The sequence below is a fragment of the Corythoichthys intestinalis genome, chromosome 8 (assembly GCF_030265065.1).
Source record: "Corythoichthys intestinalis isolate RoL2023-P3 chromosome 8, ASM3026506v1, whole genome shotgun sequence".
Taxonomy (NCBI): domain Eukaryota; kingdom Metazoa; phylum Chordata; class Actinopteri; order Syngnathiformes; family Syngnathidae; genus Corythoichthys; species Corythoichthys intestinalis.
Window position 1 is genome coordinate 49,679,348 of NC_080402.1, and position 11,551 is coordinate 49,690,898.

The 11,551-nt window shown below is 39.3% G+C and overlaps 1 protein-coding gene across 1 annotated transcript; it reads left to right on the forward strand.

The window, feature by feature from the left end:
• The first annotated feature begins 1,337 nt into the window (after window positions 1-1,337).
• On the forward strand, window positions 1,338-10,804 carry commd1 (copper metabolism (Murr1) domain containing 1). Its single transcript, XM_057842385.1, has 3 exons — window positions 1,338-1,541; window positions 2,468-2,755; window positions 8,279-10,804. The coding sequence occupies exons 1-3, from the start codon at window positions 1,365-1,367 to the stop codon at window positions 8,384-8,386; spliced, it is 573 nt and encodes a 190-aa protein (XP_057698368.1). The 5' UTR covers window positions 1,338-1,364; the 3' UTR covers window positions 8,387-10,804.
• Window positions 10,805-11,551: the final 747 nt, after the last annotated feature.

Consider the following 11,551-nt stretch of genomic DNA (forward strand, 5'->3'; position numbering starts at 1 on the left):
AAAAAAAAAAAAAATACAATTAGGCGACAGTTATGAAGTAGATATCAGTGACCTATTTACGGACATCATCCTTTTCATTGTGACGTAATTTGTTTAAAAGTTTAAAATATGCGAGTGAATAATTTTTTTAAGTCGTTCTTTTTAAAACTAACTATTAGACAAATATTAATGATTCGAAAGCAAAAAATGATAGACATTTCAAATAATAAGTATAATTACTTACCTTCTTGTTATGGCTGGGTTGAAACAAAAGCGGTTGCGCAGTGTCTGTAAACTGGGGTCTCCAGGGTAAACTGGACAAATTAAATATAGTCTGGGGGCATAATAAGCCATGAAACTGCTATGGCATCATATATATATTGTTCTATCAAACACAACAGTTTTTTGGCTTAAAATACAGCAGTTTATATTAAACAGAGGTGCAAGAAAAGAACTGCTTTTTCAGCCTTTTCTATTTTCCGCCATTCATATAGTTCAAATACCACACATCATATTAACACAATATTAGATAAAGCTCTTTTGTGAGAGCATCTCAAATCGCATTTAATTGTCAATGTATACACAACCAGTTAGCTAAAAGACGGCAGCTAATCGGCTACTTCAATTTGCGAGTAGTTTACCGCAGTTAACTGCCTGATACTTAAAGAGTAAAGATGAACCATTTAAATTCACAATTCATGGGAATAGGCGACCAAACAAACATCAACACAAAGGTTAGAACAAAAGACAAGAATGGAGAGTTTATCCGGCACTAACCTGTAAAGCAGGCGCGAAGATGTAATTTGCACCGTCGACTGTAAAATTGGCAGTTTGACACAAGCACCGTAATATTGATGCTGCATTCAAGAGTTGTTAATTTATATGAAAAAAACAAAAAAAAAAAGATTGTGATTTAAAAAGCGCCAGTCACTCAACTGGTGATGTATCGTTGGAGCATTAAAATAAGCTACCCTTCTTTGTAGCAAAACCATGTTTTTATTCCACATTACGACTTTATAACACATCACAACGATTTTCCAACTTGGGTACTCGTATCTCCCGATAGACATGTTGTATGCAGCATATTTCACGAAAAAGCTTCATGGAAGTGTCAACTCATACGCCTATCACAGCCAAATTTACATGATTATACTATGTAGACTTAAAATTAAAAAGTATTTTATTCATTCATTTATTTTACCGGTGAAATTTATTCTGGGGTATGTGTATGTGCCCCATTGAAAAATGTCTGTCGACGCCCATGGCGAATGGCACTTCATGTCAAGCCGTTCGGTCAACAAAAACAAAAACGCCAACTCCCACAATGCCGTGCGTAGTGACAGAGAACTCCGAGTCACGTGAGTGGACTGTGAAGGCGCTCCAAGATGGCGGAAGTGGAGGCAAGCAAGAGTTCGGTGGGCGCGCTGCTCAACGGCATCGCACAGCAAATATTCTACCGAAATAGCGAAGTGACAGAGGATCTGCTGAAAAGTCAACTTTACCCCGATGCCACACAGCAACAATTCAAGGCTTTGTACGAGAAAATGAAGGCGCTCCTTAAGGTTAGACAATCCCACGTCTGCTCTAATTCAAACCAAAATGAATTTGAAAAAAAAAATAACGCTCATAAAAAAAAAAAAGAAAAATATGTATCATTCAAAATAAAATAAAAAATTTTTAAAAATCTAAATTTTTAGAAAAGAATAAAGACATAAAATCAGCCACACTTATTTGAACTTATCTTGTGACCTCACTAGCTTAACTCTGACTGCCAAAGTCACTGTGCAACCCATTTTATATTCCATGGCTTCCAGCCCCTCTCAGTTGAAATCGATTGGACTTCTATTGGTGTCAATAGCTCTTTTCAATATCAATTTCCTTTTTCACCAACTACCACAGCACATACACTGTGACCTGGTCTTGTTGTGAATGAGTTGAGCTAACTTTTCAACAGATGTCCACTGTAGTCACCACAGTCCCTGAAAGGGTTAAATAAAAATGTCATTTCTTTAAACTCAACTATTCTCGACTAGCATGCAGAGAGCTGCTCTAAATTCATCTGCTCTTTTGGATCTGGTGTCTCTCATCTTTCTCTTCATAACATCCAGTAGATTCATCAATGTGGTTCAGGACAGGAAAGTTTGCAGGCCAATCAAACTGTAACAGCATGGTCATTTAATTAAAGTAATCCTGATACCTCTGGCAGTGTGAGCAGGTGCTAAGTACTGCCGAAAAATAAAATACAAAACATTTCCATGCAACATTTTCAGCAAAACGAAGAATAAAAGGTTCTTGAACATCCTGGTAGATTACTACTTTGAATAGAGACTTGAGAGGGTAGTGACAATGTCCTAAGTAAGTAGAGTACATGTCGTAAGGACATCATCGTGAGTACTGACGATGTAGTATTAGTAAAAACAATGAGTATCAATGATGTAAGAAAAAAACTCTTCGTAGATTGACTTTAAAAATGTTTTTCCCCCCAAAGTCCATGGCCACGGCCGATATGGACCACGCCCAGCTGGAGGCCTTTCTCACAGCGCAGACCCTCAAGCAAGGGGCAGGTGGGATCACTCCAGAGGAGGCCGCCGCCCTGGCCCGTTTCTGGAAGAGTCAGCGTGGACGCGTCCGCGAGAGCCTTCTGATGCAAAGCTGCTGGGAGCCCACCCTCAAGGGCCTGTCCTGGAGAGTGGACCTCCAAACGGCGGTCGCCCACGGGGGGCCGCCCCCCACCGTGCCCGTCGCTCTGCTGGAATTGGAACTAGGCAGCGGCCAGGTGAGCGTTTGGGGATGACACTGTGGGTTTGTCAAGAGCTTTCTTGACAGTAATAGCTTGACTGTGCTTTTGATTTTTACAACAATAATCAACATTTTTTGCCAAATATCTGATATGTTGATTTTGTTTGTGTGTTTTCTGCATTTTCAAATGAATGTATTGACTATTGACATATTTTTAAATAGTTAAAGTCAAAAAAAAAAAAAAAAAAACTTTTTAAAACCAAACAGATTGGGTGAACAGGGGTCAGGGCTACATTTCTCACGAATATGAACCAAATTAATTGATAGGCTAAAGGATGAATGCAAAATAAATCTGTACTGACTTATACTAACTTTCATGTGTATTGATTCAGCTGATACACAGTTCAATTCAAACCTTTGTTTTGAAAAAAACTATTAAAGAAACATTTTTAAAAACTTCCAGACTAAATGTCTGGATTTAATTTATACATCCCAAAAACATGCGTGGTAGGCGGATCAAACACTCTAAATTGTCCATGAGTATGAGTGTGTGCGCGAATGGATGTGTGTCTCGTTGAGCCCTGCAAATTGGCTGGCAACTGATTCAGGGTGTACGCCGCCCACTAGAGGTGGGAATCTTTAGGCACCTAACGATTCAATTATGATTACGATTCAGAGGCTCCGATTCGATTATAAATCGATTATTGATGCACCACAAAAAATCCTCAAAAATCCTCTCAGGCTAAACAAACTACTCTTTCAGTATCACGTTAACCGTTAAAAACAGTAAATAAAATACTCAAGTCCCCATTCTGTATCGGCAGCTTTAAACTACATTCAATTAATTTAATGTTGTGAATAAACCGTTAAAGTTGTTAAAATTACTCCCGTAATTTCATAATTTCCCTTCTGTCTACTTTCGACGTGAAAGTTTTAAAACTGTTTCATCATTTAAAGATAGATTCAAGTCAAGATTTTGCCGATTTGTTTTTAATTTTTTAAATTTTTTAAGATAAAAAGTAATCAGGTTTGCTACAACAGAGCCTTCTAGAGAAGTCTACTGCTTTAAGATGGCGCCTGTTTACTAGCGTGGGAAAGTCTGTCATTTCGCATGTAATTCTTGGTATAAGATCTAACCCGGCCGTCGTCTGTCATTTGACATCTAGTTCTAGATATATGTGATATCTACCATAGCCGTATGTTGCCGTATTCTCGCAGTCGGCATGATGTCACGATGACGTCATCTTGCATAGCAACGTGTCGCCAGTTTGAGAGGGGGGCACGCACAGGTAAACATCTGTAGGCAAACGTTGTCTGAAATTCATATATTTCAGCTGTGTTTTGTGTCTTTTTTTTTTTTCCTTAAAAACGTCTTAAACATGACCTATTATTATCACAAGTCACTGCCGACAGATGCGAGGAGGCGATACAACTTAAAATTAACGTGTATTGGCCTGCAAATCTGCCCATACAAAGTCGCAGCTGATAGTTGGATAAACAATCCAAACGAATTGCCTGCAGTGGAGTTCGGAAACATTTACAACTACCTCATAAAGACGCCCAGTAAGTTGACCTTTATCAATTACGTGGAATTTGTACTGTGTGGAACTAAGAAAACTGGTAGTATATACGGAGTGCTTATTTCTGCCGTAACCGGTAATTCGCTTCCAAGCGTTATTTAGCCGTGAACACGTCACGGCAAAATAACCAGTTCCCACCAGGCCAATAACATACCGATTGACCGATCAGAGCAGTTCACGGCAAAAGAAAAATAACGCTTTGCAAGTTTTCGGTTCCGGTAATAATAACCACTGCTTAGTCTATTGAATCCTAGGAGCTAATTGGGGCAACAACAAAAAAAATCGATTAAAGTTTACTCACCAGTAATAAAATGTCGGCTGCAAACATAAATGTGCCTGGTCCACGGAACCGTCTTCTTTTACTGTTCCTTGATTGATTGCTTTCAGCCAATTGCTTGTCCTTTTCTTCTCACGAGGAAGAATGAAGAACTTCAAATGCAGCTCCGAACTCTTCCTTGTGTTTCAACCCACAACACGGCAACTTTTAGTCATTCCGACGGAAAAAAAGACCGCAAATAAGACAAAAGTTCAATGCGTTTGTACTACAATGCACGAGAGAGCAACTGTTTGTGACTCGTGTTTTGCCGCCATTTCAATATGGCAACGCTTTGTTGTGGCTGGCGACGCCATTAATGCCCGGATGTCCGACTGTGAGAATGTTTGTTGCAACTGGGCGCTGTTTGTAGTGGCTGACGGCCGCAGTCAGGTATTATTGTTTTTTTTCTTTATCTAGCGGCATGATCTGAACATGATATTTACTCTCGGTCGGTTCCTTATTGCATCCTGAAGACCGTGCTGACTGTGGTTTTTTTTTCCGTTTTACCTGGTATAATTCAATAATAGGAATTCGGATGTTTGTGAATCGTCCTCGAACCTTCCACGGGTGAATCGCGAGTAATCTAAGAATCGTAAATTTCGCACGCCTCTACCGCCCACTGCCCATAGTTAGCAAAGATTGGCTCCAGCTCCCCATGACCCTCGTCAGGATAAGCGGCTTGGAAAATGAATCAATGAATGAATGAAACTACATGTTAGCCTACATTGTCCTTCAGCACAAGAGAAATACATTGCTTTATTTGGTTGTCTTTCATCTTCTTTATTTTCATCTCTAACGTGCATCAGTGGGTTGAGCAATCTGAAAAAATATCTGCATCGCCTGTAAATTAAAATATTTTAAATAAAAAATGTAGAAACTAAATCAAGTTTTTTTTTTTTTTGCTTCTTCCTCTACGCACGTGACATCAGCGCGTTGTCCCGCATTAAAAGTACTGGACTGTCTCAGGAAATTAGAATACACAATATTCTAATTTTTTGAGACAGTCCTGTGTATATATACAGGACTGTCTCAGGAAATTAGAATACACAATATTCTAATTTCCTGAGGCAGAAATTAGAATATTGTGTATTCTAATTTCCTGAGACAGTCCTGTATATATACACAGGACTGTCTCAAAAAATTAGAATATTGTGTATTCTAATTTTCTGAGACAGTCCAGTAGTCCGAGCAAAACGTGATGCTTAGAGCTGTCAAAATAAACGATTACTCGAGGTGAATAAAATTACTCGGATCAGTTTTTAAACTCAAGTTACTCGAGTTGCTCGAGTATTCGTTTCAGCTCTACTTTACTTACAGCGGCTGCTGCTGGCGGGGGGGGGGGGGACGTAATACCCCCCTCTTCGAAGGGGGTGGAGGATGTCGTCAAGATGTAATTCTATCAGGGCTGTGTGTATGTGCGTGTGTGGGGGTGGGGGCAAGTCATCAGCCAATCAAATGTGTGTTTGAGGAAAAAACATGGACTGGCACATTCAGCAATTGAATAGTGTAAATGTCTCATAATGAAAATTATTCACTTCATAATGGTAGGGTCAATTGTATCCTTGAACCAGGGGGGGAACCAACAAGTTGCTAACGAAATGTTCCATCACAATAGTGTCTCAGTTAAATCTATGACTACAATAGACGGTGCGCAACACCCAGTCCATTAAAACTGGGAAGGGCGAAAGAACATTTATTCATTCGAAAACAGAACATTCACAGCCACTGTGTCCGATTTTCGGGGGAATTAATTGGTCACTTTCTGTTCATTTGAGGGCATTTACAGGTCACTTCCTGTTGAGTTTGAGTCACTTTCTATTCATTCCCAGGTCACTTCCTGTTCTGTAACCCAAAATCAACAGGAAGTGGCTGAAAATCAACAGGTAATGACCTGAAATGGCCCAAAATTCCCTCGTTTGATGGCTATAGAGGTGGTAGGGGCCCGTTCAAAGTGGGAGGGGTTAATTTGCTGCCACCCTCCAATTCAAATGGATTGGACGTCTACCGGAGATAAACTTACAGCAGAAGGATGAAGATTGCATGATTTTCTGTTTATTAGTTGTTTTGTACAATATCATAGAAAGATTTCCTGACCAATGTATCGATGATAGTTGTATCGCCATACCGTGAGATGATTGTTATCGTGAGCAAATGGTATCGTATCTTGATTTAGCAAGAGGTTCCCACCCAAATGCAAATAAGGTTGCATAAAAGTTGGTGGGGACAATTTGAGCATCCTGAAAAGTTGGTAGTGTTATGTCCCTACCATCCCTGTTCAAACCTACGCCCCTTCTTACAATTATTGCTTTTCTGCTGTCTTGTGGCACTTTTATATGATAAAACATTTCCAAATAACGTTTCAAACAAATTACATTTAAATGTTTTGTTTTACATTAATATGATAATTTTAAAAATGAAGATGGTCATCCAATTTGATAAATTAAGCTATTTTGATTGGGGTTTTATCGACTTTTTACCTGCCACTGGACATCATTTCTTTGTGTCTAGTGTATATATATTTAATATTAAGCTGTATGTATACATATGGTGGAAAACACTCAGGTGACTTGAAGTTCCGCTCTGAGACCCCCAATTTGGCCAAATTTTAAAATTGTCCAATATGCATGTGTGATACATCATTGGAAAGCTTAAAATCTCAATTTTCTGGGGGAAGAAAAATTTTTAACAGTAGAGCATTTAAAAAAAAATTTAAACAGCAAAACCCTATCTGGAGGTGAGAGCACGCGAGAGCAGAATTACAGAAGCCATGACTTTAACGAGACATTATCGCGTACTTACCTTGTTTCGATCCAAAAACTCCATGTAGCATGTATCACCGAGTGTAAAGACACAGCTGTGAATGGCCACAGCTGGATTTTGGGGGGATTACATGGGTGAAACATGGTAATATAACAAGGGTCACGATGCAGAAATTGCAGACATCAACGAGTGGTCGAGATTTTCTTTTTCATATTTTTATCCTTTGAAACGTTTTTTTTCCTAATTTTTCTTTGGTTGGATCGATTATTTATCATGTAACATATCAGAGAAAATGCAACAGTAACAAAAAAAAAATACAATTAAGCGATAGTTATGAGGTAGATATCCGTGACCTTTTTACAGACGCCAATTTTTTCATTGTGACGTAAATTGTTTAAAAGTTTAAAATATGCGAGTGAATAATTAAATTTTTTTTTTTTTTTTTTAAACGAAATATTAGACATGAAATAATGATTCTAAGCTAAAAATGACAGACATTTTGAATAATAAATATAACTAATTACCTTCGTTTTATGGCTGGGTTGAAACAAAAGCGGTTGCGCGACGTCTGTAAATGGGGGTTCCAGGGTCAAACGAACAAATTAAAAATACTTCGGGGGTTTAATTGGCCATGAATCTGTTATGGCAGCATATAGACATATTGTTCTATCAAACACAACCGTTGTTTTGGCTTAAAATACAGCAGTTTCTTCTAAAGAGGAGTACAAGAGCAGAAACAGCTTTTTCTGTCTTGTCTGTGTTTTCTGCCATATATATATATATATATATATATATATATATATGTGTATATATATTCATGCGTATATTTTTTACAATGTCCTAAACACGTCTGGATTATTGTGTTTCTTGTAGCCTTTTACTCATTCACTCCTTTGTTTTCCAGGTGTCGGACTTTCTGTGCGTAGAGATGGATGACCACAATGTACAGCATGTCCTGAACAAGATGGCTGACATCCAGGCCGCCATTGAGACCATCGTCCAGCGCACTTGATGCATGCAAATTCCACATGTGCTTGTTAAAATCATCAGCATGGCAGCTGTGCATGCCAACATGGCTGCAACATGGAAATGTCTTGTGAAACATTGCGGGACCTCGTTGGCAAGATTAGACTGTTTTTTTCCCTGACTTCAGGAGGACCTCGGAGAGAAAGTATTGGATCACACTTGCTGGGCGGGTGGTCTTCGTGGGACCTATAAGCTTCAGGATCATTATCACGTGTTATAATAATCACCAATGTATTTTCAGCATGAATTGTGTTGTTATTCAGTGTGCAGAGTGTCCTTCCTGTGCAGTCTTGCATCCCACGCAGGGGCGCCGTATAGGGGTGAAAAGTGATATTGATTCTAAGGGCCCATGCCCTGTTGGGGCCCACAAAGATAAATAGAACATTAGGTAATCGTTTGCAAATTTAAATATTAATCATTAGAATGTTAATAGGAATAAAACGAAGGGTTTCTTTTTCTTGTTTTGTTTTTGGCAAAAAGTAAACACCCAGAGAGCATATGTATTGCCAGCCACCCCCGTATTTTCATTAAATGGTTTGGTCCGGTCTTCCATCAATCAGACCGGGAGCAGCGGTGCGCATTTACGCCAGTCAATGACTCGGAGTGAGCAGTACTACAGAAATGTTTTCAAAACAAAAATTGGGTTATCAAAAGAGGAAAGAAAAGAAAGCAAAACAGGAGAGGGCTAGAAAAGGCCAAAAGGATGTGACAAAGTACTTCACAAAGGAAGGTTGGTGTCTTGTGTCAGTGTAGTGCTGAAAATTAACCTGTTATCTTAGCCCACTCCAGCCCCATCTGGAACCTCACAATGTCTATTACAAAGCTCCGAAGCAAGGTCCCGTAGGAAATGCGGGATTTTCCCGGCCCAATGAGCGACATTCACCTATTCAAAAACATTAATTCCAAATAATGGGCATTTTTTGGTATCCTACAAAGGTTGAAAGTTGGTGTGGAAATTTTCTTTTTAAAAATCGGCTTGAATCTAGTTTGTCAAGAATTTATTGAATTTAGTTTGTCATCAATTGAATTTAGTTTGTTAACAAGGGACCTCGCTTCAGAGCTGTAGCCTATAGTGGAGATCGCGAGTTTCCAGATGGGGCTAAGCCTACTCAATTATGAAATACTGTAATTGTTTGCTAGCTAGTGTTTGCTCCACTTTTAGCTTACATTTAAACAGTACAGCAGGCAAACACTTAGCAAGCTCTATATACTAAAACAGTTGTATACTGTAGTATAGTTACAACAAAACATTCTAAGTCATTCATTATGGTATTTGCTTTGAGAATATTTCTGATAAAAGTATATTTAGATTGTAAAAGATGGCCTTCAGTACATTTCTTATAGATGATATCAGTCTATTCATTATTGCTCTATATGCTGTATGTTTACATAAATATATTTTCATCTTAAATTAATGCAGAAAATGCACAAATTAGTGTGTAAAGATGCACCAGAATGCAGGAAATTACGTAGTTGATAATCTAAATGTGTGTGTCCCCTGGCACTGGTGGTGGGGCCCAAAGTGATATCTTTTCATGGGGCCCAAAATCCCTGACAGCGCCCTTGATCCCACATATCCTAGTTGACCCAGAATGGGTATGGCCTGGCCATCAGCCAATCACAGAACTCATGGACAAACAGAACTGAACGCTAGTGAATGTCAGGGCATGCTTTGACAATGGTCTGGTTGCCACATAACCCTTCCATGAACAAATTATGGTGTTTTGTTTGTTTGTTTTTAACCCGAACAGGGTACACATTTAACTCATCGGGTGCCTCTGATGATACTAGACATCCAATCCATTTTGGCTGGGAGGGGGTGAACGGACGAACCTTAGACTGTCAACATAGCACATCCAGCGCCATGAAACATGAGCATTCACAGCCGGTCTTCCCCTGTTTAAATAAATTGGACGTCTAGCGCCATTAATGGTGTAGCTGCCATTACGGCAGAATAAAGAAATAAATAATTGACTCTTTGATCTGGGGGTGTAATGTTAAGTATTTAGTTTCTTTGATATGGGGTGGGAACTAAAGTTCACTGCCGCGTGTTGACGGGCACTATTAAGCGTTACATCGGCTTATTATCTGATGAACACTACTAGAGTACAGACAACTTTTCAGTACCTCTGATTAAGATCAACAAGGAAACATCTCAAGTGCATAGTGCATCGAAGAATTGAAGCTGAACTAATTTCCTCTGGAGTATGCGGCCAATGAGGTAATTTAGTTTGTGTTATTTGTTAGTTTGCGTTAATTGACTTAGTTTCTGTTAGAGTAGTTATGTATTCATGTTGTTTTATGTTTCTGTGTGAAAATAATTTGACTTCATGTATATATTTATCTGTGCTGTATGAAAATGATCTGACTTAATGTATATATTTGTCTGAACTGACTTTATGTATATTTTTATCTGTATTGTTCAGTTCTCACGGCATTGTCAAGGCAAATCAAGGCATTGTCAAGGCAAATCAAGTTCTGTGATTAAAGCCCGTAAAAGAGAAACAGCTTGGTTCGTGATTTCGACTCGAGAGGGAATTACAGTGAGAACTCAGCGCCAAAGCGACGCGAGTGAGAACTCAGCGCCAGTGCGACGTGAATGAGAGCTCATCGCCAAAGCGAAGCGAGTGAGAAATCAGCGCCAACGTGACGCGAGTGAGAACTCATCGCCAGTGCGACGTGAATGAGAGCTCATCGCCAAAGCGAAGCGAGTGAGAACCCAACGCCAGAGCGACGCGAGGGGAGAACGTGAACAAGCCAGCGCGTGCCCAACGACGGTCGTCGAAGTCGTCGGTGTTCAACGTTCCGGTGGAGCCGCTTGTCAAAGGACGTCGTCAAAGGACAACGTCAAAGGACAGCGTCAAAGGAAACAAAGAGTGTTTCATCCTGCCGGTAATCAAAGAGGGTTGTTAACTGCTCCCAACGACAATCACGTTTAAGCCAAGTTAAATGTGAAGATTGGAAGTAGCCTTAACAACTTTTTGAGTTTCAGCATTCAGTTGGATTGTGCACAGTTTAAGTTAAGGACATTAATATTTCATTTCATTAAGGAAGTTGAAATATAATAAGGTTAAATGTGACACCGGGTTGAGTGTCATTAAGTAATTCTGAGAACTGTTCAGTTATAAGTTGCCTATTTTCAGGGATTCTA